Below are 17,022 nucleotides of genomic sequence, written 5' to 3' on the forward strand. Positions count from 1 at the left end.
CAGTTATATTCTTTATAGCTGTTTTGTTTGTGTTTACTATTTAGAATTTAATCAAGGATCATACATTGCACTTACTTCTCTGGTCTGCTTAGTTTCCTTTGCACTGGAGCCATTTCTCAGCCTTTTATTTTTTTGAGAAAGGAAGGGCGGGAGAGAAAGAGAAGCATCAACTTGTTGTCCCACATAGTTATGCACCTGATATGCCCTAACTGGGGCTCAGACCTATGCTGTCGGCGTCAAGCCCTGATAAGCCAGCACCCTTGGGATCTAGCCAGCGACCCTGGGTTTGAACTTGGCACTCTAGGACTATTCTTTGTCATTGTGCCACCAGCCAGGGCTTGCTTTTTTTAGTTTTAGTTTATTTTTTTTTTCTTTCATGACATTGACAGTTCTTGAAAGAGTCCGGGCTAGTTTTTTTTTTTTTAAAGATTTTATTTATTGATTTTACAGAGATGCATCAGCTCATAGTTGCTTCACTTTGGTTGTTCATTGGTTGCTTGTTACATGTGCCTTGACCAGGCAAGCCCATTGTTTCAAACTGGTTATCTCAGTGTTCCAGGTCTACACTTTATCCACTCTGCCACCAAAGGCCAGGCTAGTTGTTTTGTAGAGTATCCCTTAATTGGATATGCTTCATTGTTTCCTCATGAAAACACTTAAATTTTAAATTTAGGTTAAATATGTTTTGCAGGTGTCTTGTGACCTCAGTGCATAGGCTTAGAAAGTACATTATGTTGGCCCTGGCCGGTTGGCTCAGCAGTAGAGTGTCAGCCTGGTGTGCAGGGGACCCGGGTTCGATTTCTGGCCAGGGCACATAGGAGAAGCGCCCATTTGCTTCTCCACCCCCCCCCTCCTTCCTCTCTGTCTCTCTGTTCCCCTCCCGCAGCCAAGGCTCCATTGGAGCAAAGATGGCCCGGGCGCTGGGGATGGCTCCTTGGCCTCTGCCCCAGGCGCTAGAGTGGCTCTGGTAGCGGCAGAGCATCGCCCCCTGGTGGGTAGAGCGTTGCCCCTGGTGGGCGTGCCGGGTGGATCCCAGTCGGGCTCATGCGGGAGTCTGTCTGACTGTCTCTCCCTGTTTCTAGCTTCAGAAAAATACAAAAAAAAAAAAAAAAAAAAAAAGAAAGTACATTATGTTAATCTGTCCTGCTATCAGCACGTTTGAATTTGATCACTTGGTTGAGGTAGTGTCCACCAGACTTTCCATTGTATAAATAACATTTCAGCTTTGTAATTAATAAGTATTTATGGAATGATAGAGGATCTGTAGTATTCTGTTCTAATAATTTTTTAAAAAGATTTTATTTATTGAATTTACTGGGGGGGGGCATGGGAATAAAAAGTATCAACTCATAGTTGTTTTACTTTAGTTGTTCATTGGTTGACTGCTTGTTGTATGTTCCTTAACCAGGCAAGCCCAGGGTTTCATACCAGTGACTTCAGCGTTCCAGGTCAACCCTCTAGCCACTGTGCCACCACAGGCCAGGCTCTGTCCTAATAATCTTTTACCCAATAGTATTTTTTGTTGCTTTTTTTTTTTGTGACAGATAGAGAGAGGGACAGAGAGTGGGATAGACAGGGACAGACAGGAAGGGAGAGAGATGAGAAGCATCAAGCGTTCGTTCTTGTTCTCTATCCACTGTGCTACTGCCTGGTCAGGCTCGTCTTTTTTGATAGAGAAACCAAGAGGGTGCCAGCTGTGCCCCTTACTACTAAAGTGTCATTATTTCAGGCTCTTCCAGTGGACAGAGCTAAGAAGTTTTGTTTTTGCTTTTGTTTTTTTCTGCTTTATGTATTTATTATTTAATTTTGGGGGGGCAATATTGGTTAATTGTTTTTGTTTTAAATCATGGCTTCATATTGATATCTCTAAATCCAGTCCAATTTCATCGGGTTCTATTTCCCTCAGTTCATATTTACATCTCTTTATTTCCATAATGAGATGCCTGATAATATGAGTAAATTTACTCATTTACTCAGTTGTACAATATATGCATAATAGTTTGAGAATACCAATTCTAGCAGCTACAAACCTACTGTCATTTAAGATTTCTTAAGTACAACATAAAGGAAATATATTAAATAATATTATAGTAACTATGTATAATGCCAAATGGGCACTGGAAATATTAGGAGGACCATTTTGTAAAGTATCTTGATTGTCTAACCGCTATGCTGTACACCTGAAACTAATACAAAATAATATTGAATGTAAACTGTAATTGAAAAAAAAGAAAAAAGATATCTTTGCAATTTTTGAAATGCTGTGCTTACATATATGTCACTAGTATGCGGTGTAGTTATTTAAATATTTTTTTCTACTGTGGTAAAATCTCAATGAAACATTCAGTTAAATATATGTAGTTTTGTTGTATTCAGTTTTATTTTCTTCCCACATTCTTATTGATTTTATTTTATTTTTGAAATGTATAAAACATTAACATGGTTCAGAATTCAAAATCCCATTTTATAATCATAGTAATATTTGATTTAGGCCAGAAAAAAATAAATGAGAAAACCATTGAGGTGTTATTCAGAAGGTATATCTCATTCTCTTTTCTACTTTTCTATTGTCATTAGTTTTGGTTTATCTTAATTGTGTGTTATAATTGCAGATATAAACAGATACATATACTTATTTTTCCCTTTCTTACACAAAAAGGTAATATACTATGCATACTGTCATGCCATATATGCTGTTTTGCACCTTGCTTTTATAGAGATGTTTTTCATTCTTTGTATAGCTTTTTCACACAGTATGTAGCTAGTTCATGGATTTTCAGCCAGTATTTTATGCTTGGGCATTTAGGTTGTTTCTAAGATATCCTTTTTACAAATAATGTTGCAACTAATAACCTCGTGTATATGCTTTTCATACCGCTGGAGATGCTCCAGAACTTAGTGCCAGAACTTAGACTTAACATGTCCAAAACAATGCATCATTTTCCCCCAAAACTTTTTTCTTCATTTCCATTTTGTTATTAAATGACACCATTATCTATCCTATTACTTGAACAGAAACCACAATATTATCATTTCTTCTCACATCTAGTTAGTTAGCAAATGCTGAAAATGTACCTTACTCCCCCCCCTTTTTAACTTTATTTTCTTAGTTACAGGTCTGATATACTGCTTAGTTTACTGTACTGGCCTCTTAACTGGTCTCATTTCATTTCTTCTCTAGAACTCCACATTGTTACTAGAACTGTCTTTCTGAAAGCCAAGTGATATTCATTTCCCTTACTTCAACATTTCTCCTCTTCCTCTAAGATAAGATTCAAACACCTTTGTATACCGAGACCATCTATTTCCTGGCCTCCTACTGCATCTTCTGCCTAATCTCTAACCACTTCTAACCATACTGAACTACTTATAGAATTGCTACACATGTCTTGTCCTGTCAAACCTCTTTTGCACTGGGAATGTTTTTTATGTCTTCCATGTTTCATCTTAGAAACTTTTCATGATACAGCTTAGGTACCACCACTCTCAGGGAAGAGTTTTTTTGTGTTTTTTCCCCAAGACTTCTTGCCAAATTAGATGTAGTTGCTCTGTTCACCTGTAGCACCACCTTATGCTTACCTCTATTGACTTATCTCTCTTCCCTGAGACTTTGCTGTTCTACGGGCGAGAGACCCCCTTCTGTTAGTTCTGCTTTCTTTTTACAGAGCCTGGAGCACAGTACACATTCCACATTTAATGAATATATCAATAAACTTAATCTGTTCACATTTAAAAAAAAAAAGTATCTTTAGGTTTTCATTTTCATGTTCACTGCAAGAAATCCAAACAGTGCAGATATAAGAGGTAAATGTCTTCCGTTTACCCCATCTCAATTTCTAGTGGTAACTATGATTAATAGGTTAATATGGGCAAGAAAAGCACAAATTAGATTTTCCAGTTACTATAGAATCAAATGTCTACTATTTTGTTCTTATAGATCATCTCTTTTCCTTTAGGCAATGATAGTAAGAAATGCTAAAGATACAGCTCATACAAAAGCAGAACGGAATATTCTGGAGGAAGTAAAGCATCCTTTCATTGTGGATTTAATTTATGCCTTTCAGACCGGTGGAAAACTCTACCTCATCCTTGAGTATCTCAGCGGTCAGTACACATAGTTTGGTGTAATTATTTGCATTTGCTCCAGAAACTGGGTCAAAACATTATTTTCCACTGGCAAAATACTTTTTACCAATGTGATCAAATAGTTCTTAAAATTGATGAATACATTGACATAAGAAATTCAGATGTAACAGATGTTCTTTTTGCTGACAGATATGAAAGAAATTTTAGTTTTTTTTGCACCCATCTATAAAATTTTATCTTAATTCTTTTTTAATAAGTTACTTAACAAAATAACAAATACCTAATTGAGCTATCAAATTGACTGCACTTCGGTAAGATACTATAATTCAAATAAACCATTTAAGTATTTCTTTCTGAACTGAAGTGGAAAACTTACTGACAGTATTGTTTAAGGTATTGAGTATTTTTGGAAATGTATCTCTTAAAACAGAAGTATTTTGGTATAATGTAGCCTCATTGATAGATTATGCAGTTTACATTAAAAATCATCCACATTTTCCAGAATTTACCACCTCCTAGGAATATTCTCATATTGTTTCTAGATCACAGCAAACACTGAGTTTTCTTAAAAATAGAGATTTCTCAATAGCGTGTAACGTGGAACAGAAAACTGAAGAATTTAGTAACTTTTGTGACATTTTCCATTTTTTCTTGTAACTTAATTTTGACATAATTTTAGATTTACACAAAAAGTTGCAAGATTAGTACAAAGAATCCCCACATACCCTTCACCAAGATTCCCCCTGTTAACATTTTCTGCAATTGTTTCATTCTTGTCTTTCTCTTTCTGTGTTATATATATATATATATGTATGTGTGTATATATGTGTATATACACACATGAATACATATATATGTAATTTTTTTCTAACTGTTTAAGAGAATGTTGTAGACATGATTTCCCTTTACTCATAAATACTTTAGACTTTAGCATATGTTTTCTAAAACCAGTGATAGTATTTTACATAACTATACTAAAATTATTAAAAATAGGAAATTAACATTGATACAGTAATATCTTCTTGGTTTTCTTTAATCTGGAACAGTTCCTTAGTCTTTCTTTGTCTCTCATGACCTTGATATTTTTGATGGCCAGTTATTTTGTAGAATGCATCAGTTTGTGCTTATCAGATGTTTGCTCAGGATTAGTTTCAGGTTATGCATTTTTGGGAGGGCCATCCAAGTGACATTATTTCCTTCTCTGTGTATCAGATCAGGAGGTACACAACATATGAATCTTTGTCCCATTACTATTGATGTTAACTTTGGTCACATGTACAAGGTGATATCTGCCAGTTTTTACCCTGGTGAGGTTTTCCCTTTGTAATTAAAAAGTATCATGAGGAGATATTTTGAGATTACTTAAGTATCTTGTTTCTCATCAAGCTTTTCACACATACGGTTTTAGCATCCATTGACTCTTGCCTAAAACAATTAACTGTGATGGTTGCCAAGTGATTTTTCTTATTCCGTCATGCCTTCTTCATTTATTATTTGGCATTCAGCTGTAATGAAGAGCTTTCCTGTCTTTCCCATTTAAAAATGTATTTAGGATTTATTTGTTCATTGAATTATATCACTGTGGACTCATGGATTATAAGATTATTCAGTGAAATATAACTTTATCATCACTTATTTTGATACTCAAATAATGCTGTGCTTTTTACAGGGCTGCTGCCAGGTTCTTTTTGAGTAATGAGACTATGGGCATTCACTGATTTTAATTTGCAAGGGTGATTTTAAATCTATACTAACATTTTTGTACTTACTGGTAAAATGTTAGAGAAGCTTTAATCAATATTTCTTTTTAAAATCAGATCTGGAATTTATAAATATTTTTTGAGTTTACAGATATAAAACCTAGAATTCCAAAACTTACATATTTCACAGAAGAGTGGGAATGCTTCTAAATATAGAATCTTGAGGACTTGGTTTTAAACCTATAATTTTTAGGATCTGTATTTTATTTTTAAGGGACTGATGTCTTTTAATTATGGTTAAAAGGAAAGCACAGACCATCTCATTAGAAATGGAGTGGAAATAAAGATTGTGTTATTTCTGATATCTTTTTTGTTTTTTTACAGGAGGAGAATTATTTATGCAGTTAGAAAGAGAGGGAATATTTATGGAAGATACAGCCTGGTAAGTGAAATTTTTGTGGTTGGATTCAGGTAATAATTCATATAATTAAACAAAGCCTTATTCCCACTGTGGGCTGCCAAATGATTCAATAAATTGTTCTGGAGCCAGTCAGTCACTCAGGACTTAAAGGGGGAGAAGCAGCTTTGGGACTAGTCAGCTCTTGGAGGTCACATCATTCCTTTGCCTCCAGGCCTTGGGTGGAACACTCTTCATGACAGTTCCTAAAGGAACCAACCATTCTCACTTGGGCTTTCTTTCCTTGAATTGGCCAGCTGCCTGCCTTGGTTGTGGGTGAGTGTGATTTTCTAGTGCAACTTTATGTATGTATGGAACAGCAGAAAGTAGCAGAATCTCTTTTTTTTTAGACTTTCCATTTCCCAAGTGCAGTCTTAGGGAGGTAATAAGTCTGCACATGTCATCTGTGGATTGAATCTATGGCCGGGATGGGATCTACCTTCCTATTTCTTAAGATGGCATCTGCTTCAGATAAAAAAATATACACATCCTTTGTGAGATGATAGTATTGGGTAACAATAAATCACAGTAATTGAATACACATTAATTGAATAGAAAACACTTAAATGCTTTTTCTACCTTAATTACCAAACTTCATTCCATTGTTTAATTTCAGGCCTTTTCTAACACAGAAGCTGCATTTAAGAGCCTTAGGGATGAAGTACCCATTTTTGGAGAAGGCTCTCTGAGCCAAGTTGGAGGCTGTTTGTGGTCCTGCTGGCTGTGAAACTGCCTCAGTCCTCTAGGACACACCCTGTCCATCCTGGAGTAATCTGCAGGATTGCAACATTGTTATGCAGCCAGTATTGCAGTGCTTTTCGAATCCAGACAGGGTTGACTCAGCCCTTTATTCTTTTGAGGTAGATAAATTTGAGTGTCACACAGTTTATAGTTGTGGGCTGTCTGGCAAGAGGGAGGGTAGATACCATGGGTATGTACAGTGTATACATATGCAGCTGTATGAAGTAAGGGATGAGCGGGTTTCTAAGGTCAGGTTATAACGTTCGTTTCTGAAACTGAGATTTGCTCTTTGACAATAACAAAATTCTCATTTCCTATGGGATTTTAAAATTGGGGGTGGGTGGGAGAAACTTGCTCTGATTTAAATGTCTATTGGGCTAGTTCCTACATAGACAGAATCAAACATGACCAGTATCAGTTTGACATATTCTGGACTTTTTTTGCAACTTTAGCAATGTATTCTAATGATGCAATAAAACATTGTATAGTTTCACTAAATGAGTAAAACATGTCTTCATGCCATGCCATCTCTTTCCCCAGTATTTCCTCGCCACTAGTTCGGTCTTTGATGTATGTCTGTTTCTTTCAAGGTATTTTGCTCCATACACAAACTGCTTTAAGTAGATTATTCTTTTTAATTTTGTTAAATCGCTTTTGTTTCCAGCTTTTACTTGGCAGAAATCTCCATGGCTTTGGGGCATTTACATCAAAAGGGGATCATCTACAGAGATCTGAAGCCGGAGAATATCATGCTTAATCACCAAGGTGGAGATATGCTGTAAACAATTATATAGTAAATAATTATCTTAAAATCCTCCCACACAGGTCATGGTCATTTTCAAAGCCCTATATTCATGTAACTATTATTATATATATTCCTCTCTCAGACTTTATGGCATCACGATACTTGCTGAAATTTAAATGTTTAGGTATTTATGGTTGATGAAATTAAAGGGAGTAGAGGACAACTGGCCACTCAATCAAAATAATTGATGTAGCTTTGGAAATAAAATATTTAGTGGGCATCAGTTTATTCTTGCTGTTTGTGACAACAAACATAAAAATCAGACATTGATATTCTATAGAACTTTAGGTCCAGCAAAGTGAGCCTTTATTGTAACCACATGGTGCTACATACGACAGTTCAGTTTATGTGAAAGTAGCCTGGGCTGGGTGGACTTGGCAGTTCACTCAGACTCCAGAGGAGCAACCAGCTAACCTGGGTATCTGGGGGGCTAGTGGCAGCTGCTCATCCTTAAATGTCTGCAAAATGATGCACAAGGTAGTTGTTTTAAATTCTTGGGCAGAAAATTGTGTATGGACAATTGACACCTGTGTAAATGTTTCAAATTGTACTCCTCCCCCTTCTTTCTATTTTTTTTTTTTAAGGAGAAATACTATATTTAACCAAGTATATCATGGGAATATATGTATTTCCTTCCCTCCCAGTTCTGCACCCATCTCCCAAACATGGATACTGATTCTGAATTATAAGGCAGAGGATAGAATAGGAAAGTGACTAACTTCTTTGATTCATAAAAAGCTTGAATGTGTCAGGTGATTCTGTGAAAATAAAGGTCATATTTCTTCTGTGTCAAAGTAAAGTACATATTTACATTTGAATTATAGGCCATTGCCTCCCCCACCCCAAAATAAATCTGGAATAGTAGGGTCCCTGAGATTGTTGAATCACAGGATATCTAATCACAGTTCAGTAAAGCTGAACTTGAACTGAAATATTCTTTGTGTAAGGTGGTGAGTTTATCAATCTTTGAATCTGAGGTGATGGTTCCTTGCCATGTAGTAATTCCTTTTTATTTCTGAACTGGTAGCACATTGGTAGAATGAGCTAACTTGTTATAGTGACTTTCTGAGACCATTTTAAGAACTGTCAAATCATAGTTCATTGTGATAAAAGCTATGTATTTAAAATACTGTGTCACACCTGTGTTTAAAAAGTGCAGAATATTTTTATTAGAGTCTTTGTATTTCAACTAGACTTCAAGTTTTCCCAGGAATTACTTCCTCGGGATGGTAGACTACTCTAGATATAGGAAAAGCTGGAACCTTAAGCCATTTCACTCTTATTTTCCCTTTTCTACTGTAGATAGATAATATCATTGGCAATGCCTTAAGCTTATGAGTAAGGATAATATCATTGGCAAAAGATGTCTCTGCCCTAGCCTTAAAGAGTTAACATCCCATTTATTGATGGCACATCACTAGCTGTTGATATCGTAAAAAAATTAAAGCAGAAAAAGTTAAATGGAAGGATAGATTATTATCTTGTATGATATGTTCAAACACTGCACATACTTAGAATTGTAATAACCATGCTATAATCTTTCATTGTAGGTCACGTGAAACTAACAGACTTTGGACTATGCAAAGAGTCTATTCATGATGGAACAGTCACACACACATTTTGTGGAACAATAGAATACATGTGAGCTGCATGTTGAAAGAAATATTACTGGTTTGGGGGTAATAGCTATCTTTTACCAGGTTTAAATAATAGTGTGCTAAATTTTCTGTAGCATCATTTGGCTTCATATTTTGTTTTTAAAATTTTTATTCAGATGGTATGCAAATAGGTGAATTTTTTAGGCATATTGTTTTTCTAATTGTAGGGCCCCTGAAATCTTGATGAGAAGTGGCCACAATCGTGCTGTGGATTGGTGGAGTTTGGGAGCATTAATGTATGACATGCTGACTGGAGCAGTAGGTGCACAGTTAAAAGCTGCATGTATTGTGTATGGTCTGTGCGAGTAGTTGCTAAATCACTGTAGCAAGAGATCTTCCCTGTGCTTCTTGAAAATATTATCAGTGCAGTTATTTTAAATAATTAAGTTAGCACTAAAAATGCTTTATTAGTAGCAAGTAGTACGGGCCTTGTACTTTTAAAAACATTTTCATTTAAATGGCCTGTGTCATGGCAATCCTGTGAAACGTGTAAGATAGATAATTGCCTTATTTTATAAACGGAGAAAGTGAAACATAAAATCACATTGGTCACCCATTATCACACAAAGTTATTGGTGGAAACTGAGTTCCATCCAGGACATTGCTGTTTCCCTTGTCCCAGTATGAAAACTACAGGGCTTTAGCAGTCCCCATATCACAGCATACATTCCTGATCTTTATCGAAACTAATTCAGGAAATGGGTAATTCTGTTATTTAAACTTTGATTTTTTATATGCTAATTTTTCTCACTCTCTTCTACTCTTAGCCCCCGTTCACTGGGGAGAATAGAAAGAAAACAATTGACAAAATCCTCAAATGTAAACTCAATTTGCCTCCCTACCTCACACAAGAAGCCAGAGATCTGCTTAAAAAGGTAGGGTTCTTAAATAGGCACTAAAACCATAAGCCTCAAGTATTAGGATTTAAATAGAATAGATCATATATTTTAAAGAATCATGCACAGATATTGAATGAAAAAGCCTATAGTTTCTGTAGGGAAAAGTACAAATATGTTTGATTTTATTTCATTTTTATTCCCAAACAATATTTAGTAGTAGTTAATAAATCAAAGATAAAATAGACAAGCAAATTTTATAAAGAAAACACAATCAGTTTGATTAAATAAAGTTTACTTAATTTGACTAAGTAAAAGTTCATCAGTGTTTTTTCCTTCTCCCTAAAGCTGCTGAAAAGAAATGCTGCTTCTCGTCTTGGAGCTGGTCCTGGGGATGCAGGAGAAGTTCAAGTAGGGATTGGCATGCTTGGCGGTTTGTGGGGAAGATAATGCTAATTTTATATATTTGTGAAGGTTGTGTGTTGTTGCTTATAAGTATAGCTAATTTTGCGATGGTAACTTTAGGCAGGCAGTTGTCAATCCAGTGAAGTCTGTTCCCCTTGACTCTTCTTTGTACTTTTTTCGCCCTAGGCTCATCCATTCTTCAGACATATTAACTGGGAAGAATTGCTGGCTCGAAAGGTGGAGCCCCCCTTTAAACCTCTGTTGGTATGTATACATGAAAGCATGTTTTGAGAGACCTGGTATTTTTAGAATAAGAAAATCTCAGAAACATTAACAGTTTAATAAACTTTGGTCTATCCTCTCTTCTCTCATTTTTTTTTTTTTTTTTTTTGACAGAGAGAGGGACAGATAGGGACAGACAGATGGGAAGAGAGAGAGATGAGAAACATCAATTCTTCACTGTGGCACTGTAGTTGTTCAGTGATTGCTTTCTCGTATGTGCCTTGACCAGGGGGTGGGGGGTTTCAGCAGAGCAAGTGACCCCTTGCTCAAGCCAGCAACCTTAAGCTTCAAGCCAACGACCTTTGGGCTCAAGCCAGCAACCATGGGGCCATGTCTATGATTCCATGCTCAAGCCAGCAACCTGGGCTCAAGCTGGTGAGCCCACACTCGAGCTGGTGACCTCGAGGTTTCAAACCTGAGTCTTCCATGTCCCAGTCTGATGCTCTATCCAGAATATTTATTCTGTAGTCTTTTTCTTGTCAGTAGCAATTGATGACTATTAACATTTGAAGTTGGTTGCCTGAGACAGTTAAATATTATAAGTACTTGGGCTTCTTTTATTTTTTATTTTTTTGCTTTTTTTGCATAATTCAACCCTATTTTAAATTTGACTTTCTGAGGATGTTTTCTGCAAGCTGGAGATATGAGATCAGAGTATTGGCACAGTTGGTTTCTTCGAGGGCTGTGAGAGAGACACTATTTTGTGCCTTTCCCCTATCTGCTGGTGGTTTGCTGGCAATCTTTGGCATTCCTTAGTGTGTAGGCACATCACTCGATCTCTGTCTTCAAGTTCACATGGCCTTCTCCTTGTGTGCAAGTCAGTGTCCAAATTTTTCCTTTTTAAAAGGACACCAATCACCTGACCAGTGGTGGCGCAGTGGATAAAATATTAACCCAGAATGCTGAGGTTGCCAGTTTAAAACCCCGAGGTTGCTGGGTCTGAGCGTGGACTGGTCAGCATGGGGTTGCTGGTTTGAGCTGGGGATTGTCTATATGATCCCAGAGTTCACTGGCTGGAGCCTAAAGGTCACTGGCATGAAAAGCCCGAGGTTACTGGCTTGAGCAAGGGGACTGGCATAGCTCAGTCAAGGCATGTATGGGGCTCAAGCCAGTGACCTCAGGGTTTTGAACCTGGGTCCCCTGGGTCCCAGGCAGAAGCTCTATCCACTGTGCTACCACCTGATCAGGCAGCAAAAATATTCTTTCACAAGAAAGTATACTCATGCAGAGTAGTATAATATTTGTTCGTCAAGAAATCTAAAGAGGTCCTAGCTGGTTAACTCAGTGGTAGAGCGTCAGCCTGGTGTATGGTTGTCCCCAGTTTGATTCCTGGGGACACAGGAGAAGCACCCATCTGCTTCTCCACCCTTCCCCCTCTTGTTTCTCTGTCTTTCTCCCACTTCCTCTCTCTCTCTCTCTTTTTCTCTCTTACCCTCCTGAAGCCATGGCTCAATTGGAGCGAGTTGGCCCCAGGCGCTGTGAATGGTTTCATGGCCTCCACCTCAGGTGCTAAGAAAAACTCAGAGCAATGCTCCAGATGGGCAGAGCACTGCCCCCTAGTGGCCTTGCCAGGTGGATCCCAGTCTGGACGCATGCAGGAGTTGGTGCCTTGCCCCCTCTACTGAATAAAAAAAAAAATCTAAAGGAATGAATTGGACTATAGAAAGAAACTAGATTATCTTTGAAATGTGTTTTATGTTTAAACTCTGCTTCAATAGTTTTTAGGGTTAAAGGGATTTAGCCAATGGACTAGGAACACTGAAGCTTTGTGACAGGGAAAGACTGATATTAAGATTAAAACTTTAAAAAATGTTAGAGAGACACACACATCAATTTGTTGTTCCACTTATTTATGCATTCATTGGTTGATTCTTGTATGTGCCCTGACTGGAGATCGAATCTGCAACCTTGGCATAGGAGATGTGATACTCTAACCAACTGAACTAACCAGCCAGGGCTCAATATTCAGATTGTTAATAGGAATGATAACTCTGTACTATAATCTGTTTTAATATATGTTTAAAATTTGAGAATGAGGGGAATAAGGGGATGGGGGGGAGATATATTCAGTGGGACACTTGTATCTATGTAAACACAAATTAAAATCATAAATTTAAAAAAAAATTGAGAATATAATTTGATACTTGACACCTATATATATTCTTCAGTCTGTACCTGCTAAAACCTTTCTGTTAATACAGTTGAACCCTGTGAAAGAGCTTTATCTAGAGCCTTCTCTGATGCATGTAATGTATTTGATATGTATAATATAGACTAGTCATTATTTCATAATTATTTTTTATAAAGCAATCTGAAGAGGATGTGAGTCAGTTTGATTCAAAGTTTACACGTCAGACACCTGTTGACAGCCCTGATGACTCAACTCTCAGTGAAAGTGCCAACCAGGTCTTTCTGGTAAGTGACAGAATTTCCATGTAGCCATAGGAAATTTAACTATTATAATGGGCCCTTTACAGTAAGAAAAGTCATTTTCTTTTCTTGTTTTTTTTTCTTCTTTCACAAGTGAAAGTTGGGGGGATAGAGAAATAGAGTTCTGCATGTGCTCTGACCGGGATCCATCCAGCAACCCTCATTTGGGGCTGATGCTCTGCCCATCAGGGGCCATGTGCACAACCGAGCTATTTTTAGCACCTGAGGCAGAGGCTCCACGGAGCCATCCCAAGCGCCCGGGACCAATGCATTTAAACCAGTTGAGCTATGGCTGCAGGAAGGAGAGAGAAAGAAGTGGGATGGGGAGGGATGGAGAATCAAATGGTCACTTCTCCTATGTGTCCTGACTGGGAATTGAACCCGGGACATCCACACACTGGGCCGATGCTCTACCACTGAGTCAACCAGCCAGGGCCGAAAAGCCATTTTCAGTAAGAAAATTTCATTTGCCTGACCAGGCGGTGGCGCAGTGGATAGAGCATCAGACTGGGACTCAGAGGACCCAGGTTCGAAACCCCGAGGTCACCGGCTTGAGTGCAGGTTTATCCAGCTTGAGCATGGGGTCGCTGGCTGAGTGTGGGATTATAGACATGACCCCATGGTAGCTAGCTTGAGCCCAAAGGTCGCTGGCTGAGCCCAAGGTCACTGGTTTGAGCAAGGCGTTACTCACTCTGCTATAGACCCCTGGTCAAGACACATATGAGAAAGCAATCAGTGAACGAGCAATCAACGAACAAGTAAGATGCCACAACGAAGAATTGATGCTTCTCATCTCTCTGTCTTCCTATCTGTCCCTGTCAGTCCCTCTGACTCTGTCTCTGTCAAAAAAAAAAAAAAATTAAATTTACTTGCTTTGGAGTTTCATGTAGATAACCTGTGGTGCTGATTTTTAAAGTTATCCCATTAATAACTTAGTGATGTTAGAAAGTTAATCACCTGACCAGGTGGTGGTGCAGTGGCTAGAGCGTCGGACTGGGATGCAGAGGGCTCAGGTTCGAGACCTCAAGGTTGCCAGCTTGAGCATGGGCTCATCTGGTTTGAACAAAAGCTCACCAACTTGGACCCAAGGTCGTTGGCTCAAACAAGGGGTTACTTGGTCTGCTGAAGGCCTGCGGTCAAGGCACATATGAGAAAGCAATCAATGAACAACTAAGGTGTCGCAACGAAAAACTGATGATTGATGCTTCTCATCTCTCTATTCCTGTCTGTCTGTCCCTATCTATACCTCTCTCTTACTCTCTCTCTGTCCCTGTAAAAAAAAAAAAAAAAAAAAAAAGTGATTCTAGCCTGACCAGGTAGTGGTGCATGGATAGAGCGTCAGCCTGCGATGCTGAGAACCTTGGTTCAAAACCCCAAACTTGCCCACTTGAGCACGGGCTTATCCGGCTTGAGCATGGGATCATAGACAGGACGCCATGGTTGCTGGATTGAGTCCAAAGATCGCTGGTTTGAAACCCAGGGTTGCTTGCTTGAGCAAGAGATCATTTGCTCTGCTGTAGCCACCCCCCAACCCCCCACTCCCCGTCAAGGCACATATGAGAAAGTAATCAGTGAACAACTAAGATGCCACAACAAAGAATTGATGCTTCTCTTCTCTCTCCCTTCCTGTTTGTCTCTGTTTATAACTCACTCTCTCTCATGCACGCTGAAAAAAAAATACAATTGAGTCTCATAATCTAACATTCCAGATCAACACTTGATCCACTGTGCCGCCATGGGTCAGGCCTAACATTCTATTTTAGCAATGACAGTAGGAGTACATAGTTCTTCAGAGTTTCTGATTCCTTTTTTGGATGAGGCACTACTTACTACCTTACTCATAGGTGACTAGAATAACAAATGTCAATAGAAGGGAAGATAGGTGCAGGACTGATTGTTAAAGAGATGAATATTGACAGCAAGAGAAATGATAGCTGGTAGGCTAAATAGCAAAGTCCAAGAAGGAACCAAAGCTAATAAAACTTCATATTGCATGTTACAGTTGAGGTTTTTTATAATGCTGACCTTTATTCATCAAAAAAATACCAAATCTATTCAATCACTGGGGTAAAACCAGAAGAATCACACTTGCCAAGTTAGAGAATTCTATTTTTACTTTGAGCTAATAACGAGAAACTGTTTTTGGGGTGCTAATCTCAGGTGTTGATATGCATGTGACTAGAAACACTAGGACCATGATGGCGAACCTTTTTTTTTTTACAGGGACAGAGGGATAGTCAGAGAGAGGGATAGATAGGGACAGACAGGAACGGAGAAAGATGAGAAGCATCAATCATCAGTTTTCCATTGCGAGACCTTAGTTGTTCATAGATAGCTTTCTCATATGTGCCTTGACCGTGGGCCTTCAGCAGATCAAGTAACCCCTTGCTCAAGCCAGCGACCTTGGGTCCACGCTGGTGAGCTTTTGCTCAAACCAGATGGCGAACCTTTTTATAAAAACCGCCCACATTTGCAGTGCTGGTCAGCCTGGTCCCTCCCACCCACTAGTGGGCGTTCCAGCTTTCATGGTGGGCCAGTGCTGCTCTGCTACCACCACCTTTCTTTATAAAAAGGTTCACCAACATGGCACTAGGATTTTCTTTTTATTTATCAGAGCTTTTAACATCTTAATGTGGAGCCTATATTTGCCTGTTTCTTTTAATAGAATGGAATTTTGTTTGCTGGCATATGGGGCATAGTAGAATTCTACTTTCTTTAGGTTTGTGCCTCAGAAATGGCTGGAAAGAAGTTAACAGGTATGAAATGAGATTGAGGAGGTGGGAGAGTATACAGATTAGTGATTTTAGGTTACAGGATGGTGTTGGTGTATTAGAGACAACAACCACATTTTTTTGATGTGTATGACAAATGACCTTCTGTAGTCCACTGTTACTATCTTTTAGGGTTTTACATATGTGGCTCCATCTGTACTTGAAAGCGTGAAAGAAAAGTTTTCCTTTGAACCAAAAATCCGATCACCTCGAAGATTTATTGGCAGCCCACGAACACCTGTCAGGTATTCAGACTTTATTTTCTTTTTTTTTTTTTTTAAACCTAGAGGAGCATTGCTTGAGAAATTTATGCCAAGTTACATGAAAGAAAGATCTGGCATCATATTCTCTTTGGCTGACATAAGCATATTATCTTAGATTAGTGACTAGTCTGTACTAATCTCTGATAATATGCTATATAGTTTACCTTCCTTCCAAAAAGTAAGCTGCTATAGTGGCTGATGTCCTCTTTACCCATTCATTCAACATTTATTGTGTACAGGGGCTGTGCTGAACACTGGAACACATGATTAACACAGGAATTGTCCTTGTCCTGATGAAGTTCACAATTTAGTGAGAGGGATTCATAATAAACAAAGAAGAAAATACAAAATATGTGTAATTACGAGTAGTGACAAGTGTTACATGAAAAAAAAGTAAAGAGTGTGGTGGTAGAGAGCAAATAACAAGGGGGCTCATGTTAATGGAGGTCAGCGAAAGGCCTCCTGGGTGAAGTAACATCTAAGAATGAAGAGAGAGCCAGCCATACAAAAACAGAAGTACAAGAGTGTTACAGGTAGGAGAACAGCTCATACAAAAGCCTTAAGGGGAGAAAAACTTGGCCTTTTCTT

General features: G+C 38.3%; 1 protein-coding gene across 5 annotated transcripts in view; it reads left to right on the forward strand.

Annotated features, from left to right (window-relative positions):
- Positions 1-17,022, forward strand: part of RPS6KB1 (ribosomal protein S6 kinase B1) — a 44,983-nt gene that overhangs the window by 18,214 nt on the left and 9,747 nt on the right. For 4 of the 5 annotated variants that reach the window (XM_066262723.1, XM_066262725.1, XM_066262721.1 and 1 more), the window contains exons 5-14: positions 3,957-4,104; positions 6,171-6,228; positions 7,649-7,749; positions 9,340-9,430; positions 9,615-9,705; positions 10,215-10,322; positions 10,632-10,694; positions 10,875-10,952; positions 13,278-13,385; positions 16,304-16,416. In XM_066262723.1, coding sequence (XP_066118820.1) covers positions 3,957-4,104; positions 6,171-6,228; positions 7,649-7,749; positions 9,340-9,430; positions 9,615-9,705; positions 10,215-10,322; positions 10,632-10,694; positions 10,875-10,952; positions 13,278-13,385; positions 16,304-16,416 — 959 coding nt within the window. Of the gene's footprint in view, positions 1-3,956; positions 4,105-6,170; positions 6,229-6,859; positions 7,179-7,648; positions 7,750-9,339; positions 9,431-9,614; positions 9,706-10,214; positions 10,323-10,631; positions 10,695-10,874; positions 10,953-13,277; positions 13,386-16,303; positions 16,417-17,022 lie in introns of those variants that run through there. The other variant, XM_066262726.1, reaches the window with a different exon arrangement.

This window comes from Saccopteryx bilineata, chromosome 2 (assembly GCF_036850765.1).
Source record: "Saccopteryx bilineata isolate mSacBil1 chromosome 2, mSacBil1_pri_phased_curated, whole genome shotgun sequence".
Lineage (NCBI taxonomy): Eukaryota > Metazoa > Chordata > Mammalia > Chiroptera > Emballonuridae > Saccopteryx > Saccopteryx bilineata.